The 26,269-nt window shown below is 37.5% G+C and overlaps 1 protein-coding gene across 2 annotated transcripts in view; it reads right to left on the bottom strand.

The window, feature by feature from the left end:
• Positions 1-26,269, bottom strand: part of LOC150096126 (organic cation transporter protein-like) — a 156,005-nt gene that overhangs the window by 98,463 nt on the left and 31,273 nt on the right. Inside the window, exon 3 of one of the 2 annotated variants that reach the window (XM_090408869.1) lies at positions 19,948-20,102. The exons of the other annotated variant lie outside the window; for it this stretch is intronic. Within the exon in view, the coding sequence (XP_090264995.1) occupies positions 19,948-20,102 (155 nt within the window). The remainder of the gene's footprint in view (positions 1-19,947; positions 20,103-26,269) is intronic. 2 annotated transcript variants of the gene reach the window in all.

Genomic DNA, 26,269 nt, shown 5'->3' on the forward strand with positions numbered 1-26,269 from the left:
AACGATTTACAGGTGATATCCTTTTATATGCTTATAAATTATTCAACCTTTTTTTTTAATTGTTACAATACATACAAGTAAAATTTTGTTTTACACCAAAGAGCAACTATTAAGATGTGCATATGATTAGTGCGGTATTAACAAAAGGTCGCATGACCCAAAGGCAACCTACAATTGTTGAGTTGAAATGCTAATTCTCTTCAACCGAATTCCATAACATGTGAAACTGTCATAACAACATTCACTATACATTTCTCAGTTTTAACACATTCACGACATTTATCGTTCTGACGGAACTTCTCTTTATCGGTGGGCTCAACTCACACAAAGTTTCAACCTTTGAATGAATATTATTGCTGCTTGTTAGCATTTGAGCTGGCACAGGAACTTACACATGCATTATATCGCATATTTCAATTCCTGGTAGAATTTTATTTGAAGTTAGCCTTTGTGATCTGTCAATGACATCGAGAATTTCAAATGCAATAAAACAAACACTTATTTCATGTAATTGAAAAACTGGACAAGAGTTTTTGGTTAGATACTGTGTTTCAGGTGCAACATATCGTTTTGCTTGAGTCTATACAGCGTAGTTTCTGTGAGAGGGGACATGTGATTCGTTAGTTAGCGGCGTTTTTATTCCAGCTATCTCTAATTGCACTATTTGTTGAGAAATATATTACACAGACTGCAAAAGCCCCTGGACCTTATTCAGGGATACAATAAAACTACTTGTTTTTCTTGCATCTGCAGTATAGTGGCTGTTGGGAAGGGCGTGTTGTTTAATTATCACCTCGACGTGAACATGTTTAAACATTTTCCATGTGCGAGGCATATGCAACACTTTTTAATGTCTTTTTCATAAAATAAAATCAGGGGTGACAGTTATACGTGAGAGCGAGTTATTTTCAAGTAAATATGGTAAGCATTTCGTCGACAAGTTGACATCCTTCTGCTGCTTCCCTTGCTCAGCTAACTTCAATGGTGAGTTACAATGCATAAATATTTTTCTCACTACTATTTTTTTTTTTCACACCAATATAATGAAAATCAATTTAATAATACAATAATCAATTTTACACTGAATAATATTAGAAATGTATATATAAATAAATATATGATCATCATTATCATCATAACACTAATTACAGGTATAGACCATATTGGTCTGTTCTGGTCTCATTATCCATCCAATATCCTTTTTTGAGGCCTACCCTGCCATATCTTTCCAATCGGCTTATATTTTAGTATTTGTTTAAGATGTTATAAATCTTCTTCTTCTTCTGCAGCTTTTCCCACTTAAGTGGGGTCACTGTTGATAATGAGTCTCCTCCACACCTTCCTGTCTTGGGCTGTCACCATATCCAAGTTCTTCATCCTCAAGTCCTCTTCTACCAGCTCCCTCCATCTCTTCTTTGGCTGCCCATGCTTCCACCTTCCTTGCACATCCATCTGCATGACCCTTCTTCCCAGATATTCGTCCTCCCTCCTCATCACATGACCAAACCATCTCAACCTTGCCTCCTGTATTTTCGCTCCTAAGTTCGTAACTTTCACTGTTCCCCTGACATTGTCATTTCTCAGACAATCCTTTCTGGTCACACCGCACATTCACCTAAGCATCCTCATCTCTGCTACTTCCATCCTGCTGATGTTATTTTTCCTCAGGGCCACAGTTTCTATAGCATATGTCATAGCTGGCCTCGCTACTGTCCTATAGATTTTGCCTTTCAGCTTGATCGGCACCCTCTTATCGCATAACACTCCAGCCATCTCCCTCCAGTTCCTCCAACCCGCTTGTATTCCTGCATCCCACTTCCTTCTCAGCTCCTCCATCTTCTTCCACTGTTGAACGTAAGTATCTAAAGTCTCTCACCTTCCTGATGGCATTTCCTTCCAGCTCCAGATCTGTCTCCTGTCTGTTGCCCACTGTGCAACACATATACTCTGTCTTACTTCTGCTCAGTCTCATACCTCTCTCTTCCAGTACTTTTTTCCATCTTTCCAGTTTAGTTCCCGCTTCTTCTCTTGAATCTGCACACAGCAAGATGTCATCTGCATACAACATTGCCCAAGGTGCATCTTCTCTCACCTCCTCTGTTACCACCTCCATCACAATATTAAACAGAAACGGACTTAATGCTGACCCTTGATGCAAGCCAACTGTTACTTGAAAACTTTCTGTCTGTCCCAGACAGGTCCGAACACTTGTCTTCACATTTCTGTACATTTCCCACACCAACCTGACATATTTCTCCAGAACCTTCTTCTACCTCAGACACCTCCAGACTTCTTGCCTTGGCACTCTATTGTATGCTTTCTCCAGATCAATAAATGTCAGATGTAGCTCCCTTTGTTTCTCTCGATACTTTTCCATCATCTGCCATAACCCAAAGATAGCATCTGTTGTTGATCTACCAGGCATGAAGTCAAATTGTTCCTTTGCAATCTCCACCTCTTTCCTCAATCTACCATCGAAAACACTTTCTAGGATTTTCATTGTGTGCGACATCAACTTTATTCCTCTGTAATTTTTATAGTCTTGTGCATCCCCTTTACCCTTGTAGATGGGGACAAGAGTACTCTCCCTCCATTCCTCGGGTATATTTTCCTGTTGGCAAACTTTCATGAACAGGTCCCACAGCAGGTCAATTCCCTCTTCCCCCAGTGCCATCCATGCCTCCACTGGAATTCTGTCGGGGCCCACCGATTTTCCATTCCTCATCCTCTTCATGGCTTCCGTCAGTTCCACTCTACTGATGTTCTGCACCATCCCCTCAGAAGGCTGCCCATCTTCTCTGTGAATCCTTACATTTTCCTCATTCAAAAGTCCCTCAAAGTATATTTTCCATTGTTTCTTATGTCATCCCTCCATAATACTCTTCCTTCAGTGTCTTTGATCTGCCTCACATGTAAGATGTCCTTTGCTGCTTTATTTCTACATTTCGCTAGTTGGTAAATTTTTCTCTGTCCTTCCTTTGTTTCTAATTGATCATACAGATCTTGATATGCCATGGCCATCGCCTGTGCCACAACTCTCTTGGCTTCTTGCTTTTTCTCTCTGTCCTCTTCCATCTTTAGGATGTTATAAATAAATATTATAAATCATCATCATCATCATCATGCATATCAAGGATTTAGGCCTAGCATGGCTTGTTCTGGTCTTAGAAGTCATCGTTGAATCGTTTAAGAGGACGTCCTGGTTTTCTTTTTCCTAATGGCTTGTACTTTAAGGATTGTTTTGGTAATCTTTCTATTTTCATTCTTTGAATGTGTTCCATTCATTTATGTTTATGTTTTTTAATTTTTTCTATTACTGATTCTTGGTTTAATTCTTTCATAATTTCTTCATTTCTTTTGTGATCAAATAGAGTGTACTTTGCAGTTTTTCTCATAAACTTAATTTCTGCTGTTATTAATCTTTGTTTGTCTTAGCAGGTGATTATGAGAGACCATAGGAAACAGCTTGAGAATATATTGTAATATTAGAAACTAGGAGGAAAGAAAATCATATCTTCAAAGACACTGGAAAGCAGCTATGCAAGCCTGCATTTGTGTGTTAGGAGGATAGAGAGAGTAGACATAAAGCAGATGAATAAACAACATTTATCAAATACTGCATAGAAAGAAGTGAAATAAGCAGGAAAGCAGTCCAGAGAGCAAATGGAATATGACAAGAAGTTGCTAGAATAGACCAAGTACAGTTCTAGGGAGTTTTGTTTCCAGTAGTTAGGTGGCTAGTAAACGAAACGGTGAATAAGAAATAATGTTAATAAAAAGTTGATAAAGATGCCTAAGATGAACTCAATCATGGGAGATATAGATCTCCCATGATGAGTTCTTTGAATCCATGGAGGTCAGATAATAATAATCATAATAATTAATCAGATTGTGTGACTGATTAGGATATCACACGTATTAAGAGAATGTGGAAGGAACTAATAGGCCTAAGTTTAGGAATAATAATAATAATAATAATATAATAATAATAATAATAATAATAATATACCTGGGTGATTGCCAGCAGGGTGAGGACCTCTGTAAGAAAAGGGTATATATATATATGAAACTACAAGGGGGGAGTGATTATGAAGAGCTCAGGAGACAGCTTGCGAGTGTAGCATGGAATAAGGAGTTAGCTGGAAAAGAGATCGGTGTAGCTTGGGGGATTTACAAAAACTATCTAGTAGATGCAATGTCTAAATATATTCCAAGGGTGAGAAGATTAAAGAAGGTAGGTGTGAAATGGATGAATAAAGAGATTATGCATGCAAAGTGGAAATAACCAATTCCATGAGGACTACAAAGACCACCAAGCAAGGTTGGTGACTTGGTTGGTGAGGGTAGCTAAAGTGAGGTATGAACAGCAGTTAGCTAATCAAGCCAAAAAGAATTCTAAGGAGTTCTTTCGATATGTAGCCAGCAAAAGAAAGAATGATTATGGAAGGATGACACTGATTGGAGAAAATGGTATAAAGATTCATGGAGAGATCGAGAGCAGTTGATGATGGGGAGGAGAGACTGACTGTAAGTGAGCAAGAGGTGAATGGGGAGTTGAGAAAACTAGATGTAAATAAGGGTGTGGGAATTGATAATATATCACCACGTATTCTGAAGGAATGTGCCAGGGAGTTGATGGTAGCCTTGACATATTTTTTTAATATGAGTCTTGCACTGGGTCAAGTTCCTAAGGAGTGGAAGGAGGACAAGATTGTGCCACTTCATAAAGGAGGTGATGGAACTCAAGCAACAAACTATAAGCCTATCTGTGTGTCAGGTGTTGTAGTTAAGTTGTTGGAGAAGCTTGTGAGAACTAAGATCCAGAATTGGGTTGACAACAATGGTATTATCTTTGATAGACAGCATGGATTTGCTAAAGGGAGGTCATGTTTTAGTAATCTACTTACTTATTACAATAAGGTGACAGCTTCCTTGGACAGAGGAGAAGGATACACAGTGATATACTTAGATTTTGCAAAGGCTTTTAATAGATTACCACATGATAAGTTGATAGTCAAACTAGAGAGCATGGGGTTGGATATTAGATTGGTGCATTGGATTGGAGACTAGCTATCTGACAGGTATCAACAAGTTGTGTATGCAGAAGCGACATCCAGGAAACGGAAAGTCACTAGCAGCGTGTCTCAGGGGTCTGTTTTAGGGCCATTACTGTTTAACTTGTATATTAATGATATCGGCGAAGATTTGGATGGGGATATTCAATTGTTTGCAGATGATGCAAAGTTGGGATGAACGATGAAGAGTAGAGAAGATGTTGTGGCCTTACAAGCAGACTTGAATAAATTGAGTGATTGGGCACAGGAATGGGGATGTGAGTTCAATGTTACAAAATGTAAGGTTTTAAAATTTGGAAAACAAAGATGGGATGCAGAATTTATGTTTGGTGAGGATAGACTGTCGGAGGTGGAAGAAATTTGAGATCTGGGGGTGATAGTGGAGAAAACACTATCACCCCCAGACTAAAATTGTGAAGACAACACAAAGGCTTCTGGGAATGATGCAGAGGACACTGACTTGTAGAAGTAGGGAGATTCTTGTTCCATTGTATAAGGCTTTTATTAGGCAACATATGGACTAATGTGCCCAGCTTTCATCACCTGGTTTTCAGAAGGACGAGGAGTTGATGGAAAGGATCCAGACTGACTAAGGTAGTTTCTAACTTCTGGAATGTCAAGTATGAGGAAAGATTGAGAAGATACAACTTGCAGAGTCTGGTGGACAGGAGGAAGAGGGGAGACATGATAGAGACCTAAAGTTAGTAAGGGGTTGTTATAGGATAAACACACTCTCATGCAAGGCATTCCAATCATTCAAAACTCTGCATGAAAAAACCTGCTTCTCACTCCCCTACTCACACCCTCTTTATATAGTTTCCAGGGATGACCTCTGGTTCTCTCCTGATCTCCACTGTTTTCTGTAGAACCTCAGTGTTCTACAGAAATGCTGAAGAAGTACTTCAGCATTTCTGGTCGAATATCATCTATTCCTGCTGCCTTTCCACATTTCAAGCCTTTGATGGCTTTTTCTACTTCAAGTATGGATATGTGTTCCTGACTGTATGCCTGTTGAGTGTTTTTCCGCTTTGCTATCTCTGCTTGTTTCATTTAGCAATTTTTCGAAGTAATTACTCCATTCTTCAAGGATATCTTTATCTCCAGTTTTCATGTCACCTTTATCATCTTTAATTCCTTTTACCTCTTTCCTCCATTTCTGAGCTTCTTCAACAACCTCCAGAATATCTTGCCACTTTCTTGATATTTATTTTCTATGTTCTTACCAAAGTCTTCCCATGACTTTTGTAAGAAACTTCCCATGGTGTTTAGCTTTCTTACATTTGTCTCTGTATTCTCTAAGAGCACAAGCTAACTTATTTGCCAGGAACTTTTGATATGCTTTCTTCTTTTCCTTCACTGCCTCTTTAACTTCCTGTGTCCACCATGGAGTTCTTATTTTTCTATCCTTGCAGACAACCTCACCACATGCCTCTCTGGCTGAATCAATCAGAGTTTTCTTCACAACTTGCCACTGAATCTCAAAGGTTTGGTTCCTGTTCTCAAACTCTTTCATTTTTATCTTCAATAATCTTTGTGTATTTTATTCTACAGTTCACATCTCTGAGCTGCTCAACTTTTATTCGCTTTAAAACTTTCTTACATGTTCTTCTTTTCAATATGAAATTCAATTTTATCCTGCTCAAGACTAAATAGTGACCACTTCCAATTTCAAATCCTCTGTACACTCTGGTGTCCTGCACCAAGGAGAAAACACCACTATCGACAATAACATAGTCAATGAGACTTTTCTTATTCCTTGCTTCTTTCCATGTGAATTTGTGCACATTTTTATGTTGGAACATGGTGTTAGTAATAACCAGTCCATGTCCTGAGCAGAAATCCAAGGTATTTGCCATTATTATTAGCATTGCTCTTTTCGCCAAATTTTCCCAAAATATTTTTGTATGTCTCTGCTATTTAGATCCCCAACAAGGACCAACTTTTCATTTTTCATTGTGTCAGTTTGCCTCAAAAAATTCCTCCACTTCTACCTTAGTAGAACCTTCTGTGAGACCATAGGCACAAATACGTCTCATTGTCCGGTTCCCCATTCTCATATTTGCCCACATCACTCTACATGAGATTGCCTGCCATTCAAGAAGATTAGCCTCTTATTTAGTGTGGAATACTATGGCTAATCCTTCTTTTCCTTGATTGTCATTACTTGTATTTTGTATTTATTGCTCAGAAAGATCTCACCAGTTTTTGTGTTTTTTGTTTCAGTCACCCCTATTATGTCGATCTGGTACTTATCTAATTCGCTCCATTAGCTCATATCATATTAGCTCCATTTCTTTGCCATTCAGGCTACTTATGTTGACAGTACTGATCTTTAACTCTGGGAATGTTGAGTTGGGGTGTGTTTTAGGATTTTTCCCAATAGCTGACTTTTCTCTGGCAAAACAACGGGGCCTTGTTTAACAGGGCAATGCCCCAGCTGGCATGAAATTCCATCATGTTGTATAGTTCACGCACCGGTTTCAGGTCTCTCCTTGGAATTTTGCCAAGAATGGTCAATTAATGCTGAAGGGGAGAAAGAAATGAAGGATGTACGAATTGGTTGCCAACATGCAAAATCACGCTTTCTTGTCTGTCACTGTATTAGTACTAGCTAGATTTTTGTTGTCGCTTTTTTGCATTATTTTTTTATTATTAATTTGTATGATGGATCCAGTACAGTCAACAAGTTCTCTTGTTAAATGTTTCAGTAGCTCTTGCTAAAGAGTATTGAATAATGTGCTGACATTCTGCGAAAAAGAATCGTCAGAAGGCCATCTCCTTGTTCCTCTTTCTCAAGTCATAAAACGTGCAAGGGCAATTGCAGGTGTATCGGTGTCTACTGTTAAAAGAATTTTAAATCTCCTAAAAAAAAAGCGGCAGAGAAAGAAAACCATCGAAACCATAGCTTTGGATGATTTTGAAGAACTATGATTAAGAAGATTAATGATTAAGAAGAACTATTCACGAATTTTACGTGGTCGAGAAAAGAGTGCCAACTGTTCTTCTTTGGAAAAGAGAAACTTTAAAGAAAAAACTTCATGAAATCTGATTTTGTTTTAAAAAGTCCCAGAATAAAAGGAAACTTATCATGGAGCAAAGTGACATTGTTTTATCTAGAATGCAGTATTGGAGAGCAATAAGACGTTTCAGGAAGGAGAAAAGACCGATTGTGTATCCAGATGAAACTTGGATTGATAACGAACCTTTGATAGCGAACCTTTGGTGATCAGTTTAAGTGAAAGTGATGGCAATTCGGACACCGATTCAGATGACTCTGAAGATTAAAAAGATTTGACAATGGTATTTTTTTCCAACATTTTTTTTGCATGGGTTTGTTAAAAGAGTCATAACAAGTCATAAATAATTAATCGGTTTAAGACATTAAAGTGTCTCAGTTCTCTCAACTGTAAGTTTAGAATATCTAAGTTCATTTGAAAAAATTTCTGTTTTTCTGTATAATTATTTTTATTTTATAGAAACTTTCTTAAAAATAAACTAAGTTAAATTTTTGTTTTATGCTATACCTTTTTTAATTTTGTTAATACTCTACGTACATTTTTCCAACTGTTACACAAGCAAAATAGTTACACTTTAAAAACAGCAATGTTCGTAAAATAAAAGCTAAATTTTCCGACCTGTAATAATAAACAAACTCATCCCAGAAGACAGAATGATTACCCTAATATCGGAATGGATTCTCCTTTTTCTGACATGTGCAGAAGTGTCGAGGGATCTCTAATTGGTGGGTGAACTATACCATCATTTTGTATTTTGGTTTAAGCCAATAAGAATACAATTTGGTCAGCTAAATCCCAAACTGCCAGCCCATCCTCGTTCATTCAATATCCAGGTAGATACCCAACAGGGTGCACCACAAGAAGGTGAGGAAGCTGACCTAAATATAGATTGTATGTATTGCTCTGTATATAGCCTCCATAGCTCAGTCAGTTTTCACAATGCCCTTTGTTGGACAGACCAGTTTGAATCCCATCTAGGATGTGAAGGACCTTTATTGAGGCTTTCTATCTGAATGATGAGTTAGCCGGTCTGATATGGAGGTGGCAAAGTTTTTTACTTCTGCAAAGTCAGTTTTTTCATCCTGCAAAACAGGTGACCTGGCCAGATGAATGCATGCAATATACAGACATAAGAGACTATGAAAATAAGGATTAACCGCCCTGTTCTGTCATAGGCAGTTTTAAAAGCTGCATGATATAGTATGCTAAATGTAAAACAGGAAGAAAATAAAAACTGCTCTGTATAATGTTCATTTACACCATATAATTTTAGCAATTATTCAAAACAGCTTTTCCTTTGGCACATGGTCATGTGCTTTTTCCAGATCTACAAAAATTGAGTACAGATCGTTGTTATTTTCTCAGGATTTCTCAACTATTTCTTGCAAAGTGAAAATCTGATCCTGACAACTTCTATTTGGCGTGAACCCAATTTTTTTGCCTCCAACTTGAATTTTCACACATTTTTTTGGCCTCTTCTCGATTATATTTTCATACATCTTACTAGCAACACTCAGCAGCAAGTAAATTCCTCTGAAATTTTCAGTTATATTTCTCTTTTTTATAAATGGGCACTATGTTAGTGCCAATCATCTAGGTTTAAACCCTCTGACCAGGCCTTTTGAATTATGCAGTGCAGCTACTGTAAAATTTTTATACTTCCATATTTGAGCATTTCTGGTTGAATATCATTTACTCCAGCTTCCTTTATACATTTCAGGCTTCTGATATCTTTTTTACTACCTCAGGTATTGATGAAGTATTTTTGACTGCATTCCTCTTGAACTATTATTCTGTCACTGATTGTTTCATGTAAAAGTCTTTCAAAGTAATTACTCCAGATATCAAGAATATCTTTGGTTTCAGTTTTCATGTCATCTTTATCATCTTTGATTCTTTTAAAGTACTCTTTCATGTCCTTTTCATCCAACTTTCATGCTACAGCTCCAAGCTATCTCCCAAGTGTTCCATAAGTACCAGTCTTGTAGTTTTACATACATCCTTTCAACAAAATTAACTTTCAAGTAAATCCTTGAATTTGGTCTCTATCCAATATATATCAAAACCAGTAAATTTCATTATGATGCTGCCCAACACAGGCATGTGGGCAGATATTTTGCTGTCTGAAACAAAGAGTCACTAGTAAAAACATATTACATGTTATTCTTTGAAGGTATCATTTAATTAGAGTAAACATTTACTCTAATATTATGATATATATATATATATATATATATATATATATATATATATATATATATATATATATATATATATATATATATTCTTCTATCTGTTCCTGCAGAGCATATGAAATGCAGTCTGATTTCCTCACTGCAATTGACAAATATGAGGATAAAAAAAGCTATTTTTCTACTTTATAAGGCCTTATATGGAGTCTCCATAGCTCAGTCAGTACAGATGAAGCTCTTTGGTCAGAAAGACCTGGGTTTGATTCCTGTCCATGACATGAGAAACCTTTATCTGGTCTCTTTCGACTTTAAAGGTGAGTTAACTGATCTCATAGGAGGTGGAGGGTTTTTTCTCCCGGTAACTTGAGTTTTTCATCTCTCAAAACAGGCAAACCAGTCCCACACACACACACACACACACACACACACACACACACACACACACACACACACACACACACACACACACACACACACACAGCTACAGTCATAAATATCTATGGCAAGGAAGGCAACAGGAAACCTCCTTGCATCATATCTCATTAGTAATCAGTTGCAACCCTCTCAAAGAGAGGAGGCCACAGGATTAGGATTAGGAAGACCTTATATACTTAAAGAGAAACCTGCAGGCACAATGAAACAATGGCACTTTATACATAATTCACAGTATCAAAAGGAAAATTAGTTAGTAAAAAAAAAAACAATGTTTATAATTTTTTTTTTCTTTTCTAAATCACTTAGGGAATTGAACAACGTAGATCCAAATATAAATTAATAAATTAAATCCCTTATCTGCTCCACCAAAGACCAACCACTTCCCCTAGACCTACCTGGTGTATACCAGGTCCCAAACAGGCAGGACAGCGAATATCAGAATTTCGGGACACAAGAACTACATCCGGTTTCACAAGCGCAGCCATTCTGGTCTTGCAGACCATGCTCTGGATACACGTCACAGAATACGGTGGAAGAAAGCTACAGTAATACACTGTAGCAAATATAAATTTGAAAGACTATTTATGGAATCAGCCTCAGCACTAAGAAACTCCCCAAACCTCAACAAATTTGGTTGTATGCGACTGCCCCAAATTTGGAAGGCATACATCAGCAGACCTTCAGCCCAACGGCCAAGAACACCTACTTAGCCCGTTAGAGGGCACCATCAGGACTTCTAGGAGAATGATAGCTTCATATCTTCATTCTCAGTTACTGTGTTGTAGTGCCTGCATGCACGTGCCTTTTTGTAAGTTCCTTTTGAAAATGGCAATGTGACGTTTACGAAATGTCGGAAATATTTATTAAAGTATAATTTTATTATTATTATTATTATTATTATTATTACGGGCAACTCCAGGGAGTCATTAGACTCATCGAGGGAGGCCCCAAATCATTTTCATCACAACTATTCGACATTCATACAGTATCTATCATACCTCGCCTTAAACTCATTCACTGTCACAGCATCCACCACAGACTCAGGGAGCGCATTCCACTCATTCACTACTCTAAAAGTAAAGAACCCAGCTCTAACACCTTTACTAACCACACTTTTGCCCAGTTTCCATGGATGTCCCCTAGTCCTCCCACAACCAGCCCTGTTCTCAAAAATATCTTCTGAATTAATTTTATAGAAACCCTTCAGTAATTTGAATGTCTCAATCATATCTCCCCTCCTCCGCCTATCAACCAATTTTTGCAACCCACAAATCCTCAACCTATTCTCATACGGTTCATTCCACAGACCTGCTATCATCTTGGTCACTCGCCTCTGGATCCTCTCCACCTCCTCCCCATCAAGAAGAAACCTAGGTGACCAAATCTGAGCACAGTAGTCGAGATGAGGTCTTATCAAGGCTCGATACAGAGGAACAATAACCTGCTTGTCTCTGCTTGTCAACGTATTCTTCAGCAACCAAGTGATTTGATGAGCTGATTTGGCCACTTTTGCAATGTGTCCCCTAAATTTTAATTCCTTATCCACCAACACTCCTAAATCTCGTGCCTCATCAATTTCCTGGAGCACGGTTCCACCAATGCAGTAAACTGCCTCCAATCTTTTCACCCCAAAATGCATAACCTTACATTTTGCCACATTAAATTGACATCCATTCTCCCTAGCCCAGACCTCCAATCTATCCAAATCATCCTGCAAAATTTTGACGTCATCTGCATTCACTATTGCCCTACCCAACTTCGCATCATCCACAAACAAATGAACTGTTCCTCTCAGATCCTTTCCTATATCATTTATGAACAAATTAAACAGCAGTGGTCCAAGAACAGATCCTTGTGGTACACCACTAGTCACAGGCCGTCTTGTGGACTCTACTCCTGAGTAAACCACTCTCTGATATCTCTCCGTCAACCACCCTCCTATCCATAATTTAATTTATATTCAGATCTACGTTGTTCAATTCCCTAAGTGATTTAGAAATGCATAACCAATGTATAAGCCTGTCTACGAGAATGTTTATAAATGGTTTAAAATTCCTGGAGTTATGACAAGTGGAGCATAAAACTTGAATGACCACATTCAGACTGCTATGAGCTAATCTACTAGCTTTCAGAATAACAAGGAAACTCTAGAAAGAATCCACAGATAAGTGGATCCTTGACACTTAATTGTGGAAACTACTTCCTGGAACTAAGGCAATATCTGATCTTTGAAGCATTAGCATTAGCTAGAATGACAAATTGCGGGAATGTAATCTGTGAGACAGCAGACAGGAAGGAAAGGGATAATATAACAGAGATGTACAAGGTAGTGAAAACTTACCAGATTAACACACAAGATATTATTTATAGAATGGAGGGAAGCACATTTCTGGAAGTGAGGATATCAACGTTTCCACAAAGGAAAGCCAGTATTTTAAATGGGCAATATTTTTCACATTCATCTTTGATTGTCAATTAACCAAACCTAAGATGGTTGATCTACTCAAACAGCTTTGGATCCACTCATCCAAATCAGTAGCTGTCAATATTATCATCACCAGATCTCCACAGAGTAAATTACTCATTGTGGAAGGTACTCAAGATGATGACAGTAAACAAAAAAATTATGAGTTTATGGTATACAAAACTGGAGTTAGTAATTTGTGGGGAATAAGAATTTTGGTAAAGTCTATCAACCTAATCCATCTGATGATAAATATATTAAGCAGTGGTATAATACATTTAAAGAAACTGGGAACAGTGAAAAATAAAGTCTACAAGATACACAAGAACTCTAAAATAAATGGTTAAACATAAAATAAAAAAATTCCAATCAATCTCATGAGTATGATCTTAGTCTTTAGTTTATGGGAGTTATGTAGAAAAACGATAAAGAGCACACATCAAAATGACTTTACTACAAGCATCAGAAGACAAAATTAAGATGCTATAACTCCAATTACTCTGGATATACTGCAGCAAACACAGAAAGAGCTGAGTTACAGATTAGAGGTAGTATGCTGGACTACACACACAGAACTCCTGCTGAACGTATTTATCTCAAATAAATAAATATATATATAAAACTTTACACATAAAATTGATTTCAGATTGGCAGCATTGTAATAATTGTACATCACTTCATAGGGAATATGTAGACTAATGTATAAGTTACATATTTCTATCTCAATTCCTTCATGGTGATTATCACACCTTTTCAGCACACTCTCATATATGATAAACTGTGATAAAGATGACTGGCCAAGGGCAGGTGTGATGGAGAAATCACAACCAACATGGCTTGGATAGGATTGATTATAAACCTAAAAGTGAACTGTTGTGTTTATTTACAAATGCCAGAAGTATCAGAAATAAAGGAAATGAAAGGTTTCACTGATTTAGTTTATTTGTCTCAAAATTGTTGGAATAAGTGAAACATGGTTTAATGAAGATTATTATTATTATTATTTCGGGCGACTCCAGGAGTCCTTAGACTCATCGAGGGAGGCCCTAAACATCATGTCCACACAACTATGCGATTACATTCTCACAGTATCTATCATACCTTGCCTTGAACTCGTTCACCGTCATAGCATCCACAACAGACTCTGGCTAAGATGATATCCTAACAGGAACAAAAATGGAAGGGTACAGCGTTTTATGTGAGGATAGAAAGGACAAGAAGGAAGGGAAAGTGCTGCTGATGATAGCAGGGGAATTATGTCCACATAAGGTAGACATGAAAGAGTGGAAATATAGTGGCAATGATTATGAGGCAAGGCGATGCAATGTGGAGGTTGACAGGAAGACATATTTAGTTGGATGTTGCTATAGGCCAGGAATGTGGAGGGTGGTGATTAAGAAATGTATAAACAACTTGGGTTAGTGAACAAAGAAAGGGTAATTATTATGGGCAATTTTAATTATGACAGTAGAGATCTAAATGAAGAGACAGCAATTGAGAATAAGGAAAATGAATTTCTTGAGTTCTTGAAAGACTACTTTTGAGGCAATGTGATGCAATGTGGAGGCCATGCATCTTAAGAAAATGTTCCAGGGAATTGGCAGTAGCATTGACATGCTTGTTTAATAAGATTCTTTCAAGGGAGTTGAAAGAAGATAAAATTGTTCTACTGCATAAAGGTGGTTATAGGTCTGTGGCTACAAATTATAGGCCAATCTGTATATCTGGAGCTGTGGTGAAGGTATTAGACAGATTGGTGAGAAGTGGGATACAGAAATGGTTTGATAATAGTGGTATTCTCTGTGGTAATCAACATGGGTTTGTTACAGGGAGATCACGTTTTACTAACTTACTTATGTACTATAACAAGGTGACAAATGTTTTCGACAGAGGAGATGCATATACAGTGGTATACTTAGATTTTGCAAAAGCTTTTGTGAGACTTCCACATAACAAGCTGTTAAATAAATTGAAAATGGTGGATATGAATAACAGATATGGTGGAGTTGAATCAGTGACTGGTTGCAAGGTATTAGAAATTTGTATATGGGGATGCAGTATCTCAAAAGAGGAAGGTCACTAGTGGTCTGCTGCAGGGGTCAGTTTTGAGATCATTGTTGTTCAATTTGTATGTTAATGATACTGGGATGGGTTTAACTGCTGATATGCAGCTGTTTGAGGACTTGAATAGATTGTATGAATTGACAGGTAAGTGGAACTATCAGTTCAATGTTGCAAAGTGTAAGGTTTTGAAATTTGGTAAGCAATGATGGGACGCAAAGTATACACTTGGTGGGGAAACTTTAAAGGAGGTAGAGTAGATGAGAGATCTGGGAGTGATGATGGACAAGGACGTGAATTCAGGGGCCACATTGCAAAAGTTTTGAAGACATCACATAGGATAATGGCAATGATGCAGAGGATCCTCACATGCAGAAATAAATCGGTATGATGTCATTGTATAAGGCCTTTATCAGGTCTTATATAAGATTATTGTGCACAGATTTGGTGTTACTAAATTACTTATGTACTATAACAAAGTTTTGGACAAGGGAGATGCATATATAGTGGCATACTTAAATTTTGCAAAAAGCTTTCATTTGCAAAATTTCTGGGTTTTCCAACATATCCTCAACACCGGGTTTTTAGGTAATGGGGATATGTGAGAAAGGATTTAAAGAACATTCACAAAGGTGGTCAGTCGTCTTTGGAATGTGAAGTATGAGACAGATTGAGAGAATGTACGCTGCAAAGCTTTGTGAATAGGAGGAGAAGGGAGGATATGATTGAGACATATAAGCTAGTCAGGGGTTGTTATCAGGTTGACATGGAAGAGATTTTTCATAGAATGGGAGGGGGGAGGGCAAAACCAGCAGTCATTCCTGGAAACTGTATAAGGAGGGTGTGAGAAGAGATGTGAGGAGCAGGTTCTTTGCATGGAGAGTTGGTGAGGGGAATGAATTGCCTGAGTGTGTTGTGAAGGTGACACATAGAATCAGTTTAAACACAGTTGGATGAGCATTGTGTACATAGTGTGTACCTGCCATGATGAGTCTTTGACTCCATGGATGTCAGAAATAATAATAATAACGGCCCTGTGAAAACACACACACACATATCTATGGACATAAAACATTTATTGGACAAGGAAGGCAATGCGAAACCACAATGTTCTATAATTATCCCCTAGTCAAGTAATATTGCCAACCCCAGCAACCATTAGGATGAGTATAGAAAAAGAAACACATTAGGATAGACTACCCATGATGAGCAATGTGATTGGGATATGGTAATTATCATTGTTAGTAAGTGATCTGCAAGGACCCAATGGTGGAGGGCATGCAACTTCACACAACCCACTGGCTGCACTACTTAATCCTCCATCTTTATATTATGCCAACATCCAACATCTACACATAATTATTATTATTATTACATGACACCACCAAAGACTCATCAAGGGAGGGTGCCTACTCTACAACTCTCTGTCTCCATCACTCAATCCACCAACTACAGATAACCGCATCATCTACACCAACACCATCTACTGCCCACCACCACCACCACCACTAGTATTTTCACAGACAATCAAAAACATCCATGTCCATGGTGGGATTCGAAGCTGCAGCCTTTTGGCTGGAGAGCAGATACGCTAACCACTCGGCCAACCAAGCTGGCAATAATGTCATCTACCACCTGCTAAAAGTACTTTTTTTGTCTGTATATTATATATATACCTGACTGATTTGTCTGCATGCAGGATGAAAAACCAGAGTTTCTGGAAAAAAATAATCCTGCTACCTCCATGTAAGATTGGCTAACTCACCTTCAGTTGAAAAAGTCCATGTAAAGATTGCTTTTATCATAACAAGAATTGAACTTGGGTTCCAATTGAAGGGTTCAATGTACCATTATTCTTTCAACTGTGGTATGGAGGTGCTTACCGAAAATATACAAAGTGAAGTATGTATATCAGCCAAGTATTCTTTGAATTGCAAAGAAAGCACAGTGATTAGATTTGGGAATATATTTCTATCAAGGAAAAAATTTATTGCTTTTTTCTGTAATATGTAAGGTAAGTCTGTTCTGGTGAGGCTGTGATGTGACTACCTCATTCATATTTTTGAGAGGTGACAAAATTTGAGATAATAGTAGAGGGAGCTATGGTAATGACTTACATTTTTGAGAATTTTTTATTTTTTCAGTCTTACAAATCAATAAGAAGCTAATTTAAGAGGCAATAACATGCACTATGTTAAAATTAGTATTGGAACAGTACTGTATTTCATAGAAATCTAAATTGCACATGTGTCACTGGTGTGCTGAGGTCCCAATCACACTTTCCAGTCTGCAAAGGCATGTTCTTCAGTTTGTGAAAATATGAGTCAGGTATTACCACCAGACCATGAACATTACATTGTAGTGTTCAAAGAGACATGAGTCTACTCCAAAAAACTGCCACAGTGTAAGAAGCACTGAATTATACAAAAGTGCTGCATATCCACTGATGTTCATCCTTCCAGGAACTACAAATAAAGATCTGAATCCATACCATAAGTAATATCGCTAGACTTCGAGAGATAAGCCATTTCTCAGCCATCCACCACATTCACACTAACTCATCCAATCATAAAAAAAAGTGTAGCACAATTCACCACATCATGTAATGAAGTGCTTCACACAAGTGTAGTCTTATGCTGTTAATTGTCATGATTAATGTCCATCTTATGTGCAGCTACCCTTCCATGAAAACCTAGACTCCAAACCTCTTTACATGGTCCTACTAACCCAAACCCAGTGTAGCAGCTCTGAATCCTGAATGAGTATTTTCATATTGGATTGCTGTGATTTCTGTACTACCCTTGATCTTCCTGTTCATTTTATGGCTGAAGTGTTAGCCTCATATTTCCATTGAGTAACTGCATTGCCTAGAGTTGAGTGATTAAAGTATTCAGCCAGTGTTTACAAACCGATAGGCCACTTATGACATCCTATGATAATACCTATTTTGACACCTATAAGTTCTCCATATGTTATTTTTACAGATTTAGAATCAATTTTATAGGTATACTTAGTTCTTCACCTTGTCCAGCAGCATAAGCCACATGTGATGAGACAGGAATACATGTATCATTTCATTCTAAAACAGGGAATGTCATAATACTTATTTCATACATAGTCTAATTTGCATTTTGGAACAAAATTAATACCAATGATCTTTCACCTATTCAGAGATCAAAAGTCTCAGATTGATTTCAGTGCTCCAGATTATGTCACTGCTAAGAAATTCTACAATAATAATATAATAATTCCCACTCATGAAGAAAATCTACATTTTGCTTCCTTATTCAAATGGCCCTTTACAAGAATAACCTACTGTTCTCTCACAATCTATTATTTGCTGTATTTACCCTACATCTATCTTATTATCTAGCCTGGTCTACTTAGTTTGAACCTCCTTAGTTCAGTTGATATACGAAACTTTGGTTGGAAAGACGTGGGTTCGATTCCTGTCAGTGATGTAAGGAACTTTTATCTAGTCTCTTTCAACGAAAGGTAAGTTAGCTGGACACCACAGGAGGCATAGGGATAACCACATTATCCTCAAGTTAAGGTTGTAGTTGCAAAGTCCAAGAACAGTTGGAAGGTCATGGGCGTTTAAGTGCCCATTAGGACCACTGATGTATGGATGGTCTACTGAGTGGATAACACTTCTGCATTCCAACCAATAGGCCTCAGGCTTATATGCCTAATGTGACAAAGCTGTTTCTGAATGTTTGTCTTCAGGTGGTAGAAAAAATTACATCACTTGGTGTGAGACTACCACCTACTTAAGACCTTAATTGACTTGTAAAAGATTTGTTCTCTCTGCAGCCGGATTTCCAGATTTCATTATTATCCCAAGATCCTCATGGAATCAAAGACTCATCATGAGAGGTCCCTTGGTGATATATACACACATGCACACACACGCACACAGCTCATCATACCATGCCTTAAATACATTCAAATTCTCTGCAGACACCACACTTTCAGGCAGTGCATTCCAATAATTCTGAACTCTCCATGCAAAAAAACTTGCTTCTTACTCCCTTGCTCACACCCTCCTCATACAGCTTCCAGGGATGGCCTCTTGTTCTTCCTCCATTTTATGAAAAACCTCTTCAATGATCTTATTACAACTCCTTACTAACTTGTATGTCTCTATCTTTGGGAGAAATCTTTATATGTGTTTCTTTCAATTGAAGGTGAGTTAGCCGATCTCATACAGAGGTAGCAGGGTTTTTACCTGGAAACTCGGGATTTTCATCATGCATAATACAGAGAAATCAGCCTTCAGAACAAACTCAATTTACAGACAAATAATACTAGTGGTAGTGGTGGTGGTGGTGGTGGTGGGATGTAGATGGTGTTAGTGTAGATGATGATGGTAGTAGTGATTAGTTTAGTTGATGAATTAAGTGGTGAAGATTTGTATAGTAGGTGCCCTCCCTCAATGAGTCTTTGGACTCCTTGGAGGTGTCACAAAATAATAATAATAATAATAATAATAATAATAATATCACCCCTCTTCCTAGATTCTGCAATAATCCTTAGCCCATTCATAGTGCTAATGTACAATAGGTTTATAACCTTTCATGGGTATGATTCACATTAAATTTTTTTAAAAATTCTTTATATTTGTAGTATTCTGGAAGTTCTGCTTTAATAAAAAATGTTATTCTTTCATCATTAGCACTAGAGTTAAAAGATGAATTACATACACAGCACCAAACCTGTTGATTGCAGCCCAAAACAACCAAAGCCAATAATAAATCTAAATGCTAAAAACATTTTGATGGAAGATGAAAATGCTGCTATCGTTCCTCCACATAGTAATAAGAAAAGGCTGAGTAGAATAATCGGACGTCTACCAAACCTGTAAAAGAAATTAAAATAACCAAAATACTCTTGAACTGCATTTAGTAGACTACAAATGCTTAATAGTATATATTTAAAAAAAAAACATTAAATGATATTAATGCAGCAATACCTCAAATGTAATAGATCAAAGGTGATTTGGCGTAAATATTACATGAGACTGAAATGTTGTGCTCTAGCCACAAAGGCATTGATCAATCTTCCCTCCTCTCTTGTGAGCATAATAATAGCATATATACAAAGGATATAACAACATGCAAATATTATCAGAAATATTATCTAGCCAAGTGCTGAAATATTTCCCTTGCAATAAATCCTATAAAACCCCATAAGCAACTTAAATGTTTCTATTATATCCCCTCTTTTTTCTCCTACCAACCAACTTCTGCAATCCACAAGACCTCAATCTATCCTCATAGGGAATCTTCCACAGACCACTCACCACCTTGGTCACTTGCCTCTGAATCCTCCCCACTATTTCCTCATCCACAAGAAACCCAGGGAACTAGACTTGAACACAGTAATGAAGATGTGAGCATATCAAGGCCTGATAAAGAGAAATAAAAATTTCCTTATCTCTACATGTTAATGTGTTCTTCAATATCCAAGTAATCTTAAGGTTACACAAGTGGATCAGAGTAGTGCTACTTCAGGCACTTGTGTAAAACTTCTCACATTGATCCTATAATAACCCCTTATATCTTATAGATATAAGGAGTTGTTATAGGTCCTCCTTCCACTCCTTGTAGGTCTCTATTATATCACCCCTCTTCCTCCTATCCACTTAGACTCTGTGAATTGAATCTTCTCAACATTCCAGAGATTAGAAACAACATTAGTAAGTAATTTCTATCCCCTTTCCAACATCTCTTTGTCCTTTTGAAAACCAGGTGACCAAATTTCTGCACAGAAGTCCATGTAGCCTAATCAAAGTGTTATGCAATGGAACAAGAATCTCCTTACGTCTACAAGTCAGTTCAGTGTCCTCCACATCATTTCCATAATTCTTTGTGTTGTCCTCACAATTTTAGCAATGTGTCCCCTAAATTTCAGATCCTTATCCACTATCACCCCAAGATCTCTAATTTCCTCCACCTCCAACAATATATCCCCACCAAGCATAAATTCTACATCCCATCTTTGTTTCCCAAATTTTAAAACCTTGCATTTTGCAACATTGAACTTGCATCCCCATTTCTGTGCCCATTCCCTCAATTTATTTAAGTCATCTTGTAAGGCCACAACATCTTCTCCACTCTTCATACTTCATCCCAACTTTGCATCATCTGCAAACAATTGAATATCCTCATCGAAATATTTGCTAATATCATTAACATACATGATAAACAGCAATGGCCCTAAAACATACTCCTGAGGCACACCACTGGTGACTTTCCTTTTCCTGAATATTGCTCCCCCATACACAACTTGTTGATACCTACCAGATAGCCAATCTCTGATCCAATGCACTAATCTAATATCCAATCCCATCCATTCTAGTTTGACTATCAACTTATCATGTGGTAATTTATCAAAAGCCTTTGTAAAATTTAAGTGTACTGCTGTGTATCCCTCTCTTCTGTCCAAGGAAACCATCATCTTATTGTAATAAGTAAGTAGATTACTAAAACATAACTTCCTTTAGCAAATCCATGCTGTTCATCACAGATAATGCCATTGTTGTCAACCCACTTCTGGATCCTAGTTCTCACCAGCTTCTCCAACAACTTAACCACAATACCTGACACAGATTTGCATCATCTCAAAAAGATTGGCCTATAATTTGATGCCTGAGTTCTATCACCTCCCTTATGAGGTAGCACAATCTTGTCATTCTTCCATTCCTTTGGAACTCGACCCAGTGAAAGACTCATACTAAAAAAAAACATGTCAAGACAGATGTCAACTCCCTAGCACATTCCTTCAGAATAAGTGTTAGGGAGTTGACATCTGTCTTGACATATTTCAACCGATTCCAATTATATTAAACAAAGAACAGTGCACGTACAATACATTCATAGAGCGTGGATGATATCACTTGTTGTTATTTAGGAACGTTCTATAGTTGGCACTGTAATTCAGTTCTGGCGAGTTGAAGGATCTGATAAGGGTCTTCCAGATCACGGGCAAGATTAGTCCTTGGTTCCTGTTAAGGTTTTGTATACAGCGGGCAACTGTTGTGCTTTTATCCCACTCTATGGTATGGTTCATTCTTGAGAAATGAAAAGCTAATCCCGATTTTTCTTTTCTGTTATTATTGACGTCACCTATGTGTTCTTTTTGCCTAATTTCAAGGCTCCTTGAAGTTTGGCCGATGTAATTCAAGCCGCACAAGCATGGTAAAACTCCAGCATATTTGGAGAAAGGATGGCTATCTTTTGGAAATCTTAAGAATTGTCTAATCGTTTCTGTGGGTTTAAAGGCCACTCTTATTTTATGTGGTCTAAGGAGTCTAGCAATCTTATTGGAAACTGTCCCCATGTATGGAATGACGATAGTAGAAATATGACGTACATCATCTTGTTGTCTTTGTCGTGGTTCAGAGAAAAGTATCTTGTGGACGAGTGTTCGAGGAAAACCATTCATGGTAAGGTTGGTGGATATGAGGGATAGTTCTTCCTGGAGGTCTTGTTGATCTGTTGTAAGGAGAGAGGCACGGTTCTTCGACATATGTGCAATACTAAGTTTCTGAGAAATGTGGTGCGAGGAAGTGAAATGTAAATAACGTCCTGTATTGGTAGGTTTGCGGTAAACTGAGAGGTTGATACCACCATTCGGAAGCTTCTTAATTAAAGTATCCAGAAATGATAATTTGTTATCTTCTTCAAGTTCTAGAGTGAATTTGATTGTGTGGTGTAGAGAGTTGATTTTGTTAAGAAAGTCAAACAAATCCTTTTTTGTGCGGTTCCAAACGATAAAGATATTGTCCACGTATCTCCACCATACTGTGGGTTTAGAGTCTGTTTGAGTTAAGATTTTACTTTCAAAATCCTCCATAAAGAGATCAGCACAAGATGGAGAGAGGGGGACTACCCATTGCAAGGCCAGTCAACTGTTGATATATGGTTTTATTCCATAAGAAAAAGTTTGATGCTAAACAATGACGGAACAGAGAAGTGATGTCTTGTGGGAGCAAACTTCCTAAAATGTTGATGACTTCCTCCACAGGGATGTTATAATTTAGCTATCATAACTTTATTTGTTGTTATTCTACATAAAGTAGAATAAATGCAGAACAGTTATCTTAAACAGATTACAGTTACTTATTAAGTCAATTAGATGTAAGATGCAGAGAACATGCTCCCTTACTCACAGCCCCTTATTCAGCTCCCAGGTATAACCATTAGTTCTGTCTCTGTCTCAAAATCATCGAAATTCTTTCAGATTAACCTGGTAACAACTTATATGTCTCGATCATATTTTTCCCCTCCACACTCCTATTCTTGAGGCTCTGTAAACGGAATTCCTTTAATTTGCCATCATAGTCTAGAAACCTGGTTGGCCAAGTGGTTAGTGTATCTGCTCTCCAGCCAAGAGGCTGTTGGTTCAAATCCTACCATGGGTATGGATGCTTGTGATTTTCCTACTAACTCTGTGTGGAAAGGGCATCTATGACCCTACCACTTCTTCTAGTAAAAGATTTCATTCCCAAAACCCAGTGAGGTGTGGGAGTGACCATATGGTGTCTATGGATGTCAAATGTGAACTTTTTTTTTAGTTCACAGACTGGAAACCACCTTAGTCCCTTTCTAATATATCCTCACCCAAATGAAAACTAGGTGACCAATCTACACAGTAATTCATATGTAGTCTGATCAAGGCTTTACAATGTAAATATAATATAAACAACTTCTTTTTTCTGCAAATCAAGGTCCTCTTGATTGTTGCCATAATCTTGTCCACCACCACACCTAGATCTCTCATCTTCTCCCCTTCAAAATTTCCACACCAACTGTATACCATGCATCCTATCCTTGCCTAATTAATTTCAAAACCCACACTTTTTTCAATAATGAACTGATAGTTCTCCTCACTTGCCTACTCATAAAATCTATTCACATCCATCTGTAAGAACATAACACATCAGCTGCTTTTCTCATAGTTCTTCCCAACTATGCACTATTCACAAGATGACTGTATATCTGTAGTTAGTCCTGTCTCAATATTATTGACATACAAGTTAATAGTCCCCAGTCAGGACCCTTCAGCACACCACTAGTGACTTTTCTTATTTATGATACAGCCCTTCCCCCAACACACAACTAGCTGATTCCAATCTAACAGCCAGTGACTCATTGATCTGGTATCTTAACAACTCCATCCGTGTCAATTAAGTTACCAACTTGTCCTGTGGTAATCTATCAAAGGCCTTTGCAAAATTTAAGTATACCATTACATATACATCTCAATTGATTTTGTGCATTGATTTATTACTATAGATGAGAATTGGATTCACCATTACACACAGAATCCAAATAGCAGTCAAAACAGTGGACAGAAGCCAGTTGTTCAGTGTCAAAAAAGACAAAGTCGGTTCCATCAGCAGGAAAGGTCATGGCATTGGTGTTTTGGGATGCATTTTGTTTATTAATTATCTTGAAAAGGGTAAAACAATAACCGGGAATATTATTCCGATCTTTTAATCAGACTAGATGAAAAAATTTGTGAGAAAAGACCCATTTTGTAGAAGGAAAAAAAATTATCTTTCATCAAGACAATGCACCTGCCCACAAAGGTGTTTTGGCAATGGGAATATTAAGGGATCTGCATTACAAATTGTTGAAATATCCACCCTATTCCTCAGATTTAATTCCCTCTGACTTCTATCTCTTCCCAAAACGAAAACTCTTCCTCACTGGATAACTTTTTTTTTTCTTTTTTGCAGCTGTAGAGGGGTATTTTGCAGATCTTACTCAGAACTTACAGAGATGGGATAATGGTGCTGGAGCATCACTGGAATAAATGTATGTCTTAAGGGAGATTATGTTGAAAAATAAAAATAATTTTGAAATTGCAAATTAGTTTTTTCATTTCAGACCATCCTTGAATGTATGTATGAATGTATGTCTGGAGACATGTGGGAGATGCGTTTGTAGAAAGCTTGAACAAGAGAAATTAGAGTATGGATATGGAGATAGTATGATATTTTGATGGATTGTTAAATGAGAGTCAAGAGTGAGTCAGGATGAGTCATTATTGATTGACTTGAATGCCAGACAAAACACGAAAGGGGCAGTGGGAAGTTCAAGATTGAGAACAGTATCAGTTAGAAGGGTAAACAAAATGGACTGTTTCAAAAAAGTTTACAAACGTGAACATGACTGTGGAAATGGAAAAGAGAATGAATAACAGTGCAAAAGCAAGCATGACTGTTGATAAGAAAGCACAACTACCAGAATGCAAGACTTGAAGAATGAGATGATATGATGAGAAACATGCGATATTCAAAATGAGATTAGAAAATTGGTGGATATGAATGGTAGAGTGCAAAAAAAAATTAAGTGAAAAACAGTGAAGAAAAAGAGGCACCAAAATGACTCAAGAGTGATGCTGTCATTATTAAAGTACTGGAAGAGAGGGTGCACATGGGTTATTGATGCTATAAAAAAAATCAGCTAATGCCTTTTTATTCCCGTATGTACAGGGAGTAGGCGAGGCCGTTTTTAGCCCTTCTTTGGACACAAAAAGTAAAAATGAAAAGAAGCTAGTGGTGGTTGTGGGAACAAATGATTTCAATGAGTATAGGGAGAATGTGAGGGCTGATTGGGAGACTACTGAAGAGAGTGGAAGACTGGAAGATGACCGTATGACAGGAAAGGCAGTTAGTGCATTGCCCACCAGATATAACAGTGAGTTGAAACACATGCAATATTCATAAATGTATGCTAGCAGGGCTGTGTGACAAGAAAGGGATGAAGCTTGTTGAAGAGTAGAATGCATCTGAGGAATTAATAGAATTATATAAGAGATGGGTTGAATTTAAATGGATATGGTGTGAATCAACTGGAGAGACTGTTGTTAGACAGAAGTGTGATGTTTAACATGAATAAAAGGGATTGAAGAAGTCAGGGACAATGAGAAAGAGCAAGAGAGTGAAACATTACATTTGTGAATAATCTGTTTGTAAATGGAATAGTTTGAGAGATGAGAATATGAGAACAGGAA

Source organism: Typopeltis vanoorti, chromosome 19 (assembly GCF_054136105.1).
Source record: "Typopeltis vanoorti isolate ZY-2024b chromosome 19, IOZ_Tvanoo_1.0, whole genome shotgun sequence".
NCBI classification, from domain to species: Eukaryota; Metazoa; Arthropoda; class Arachnida; order Uropygi; family Thelyphonidae; genus Typopeltis; species Typopeltis vanoorti.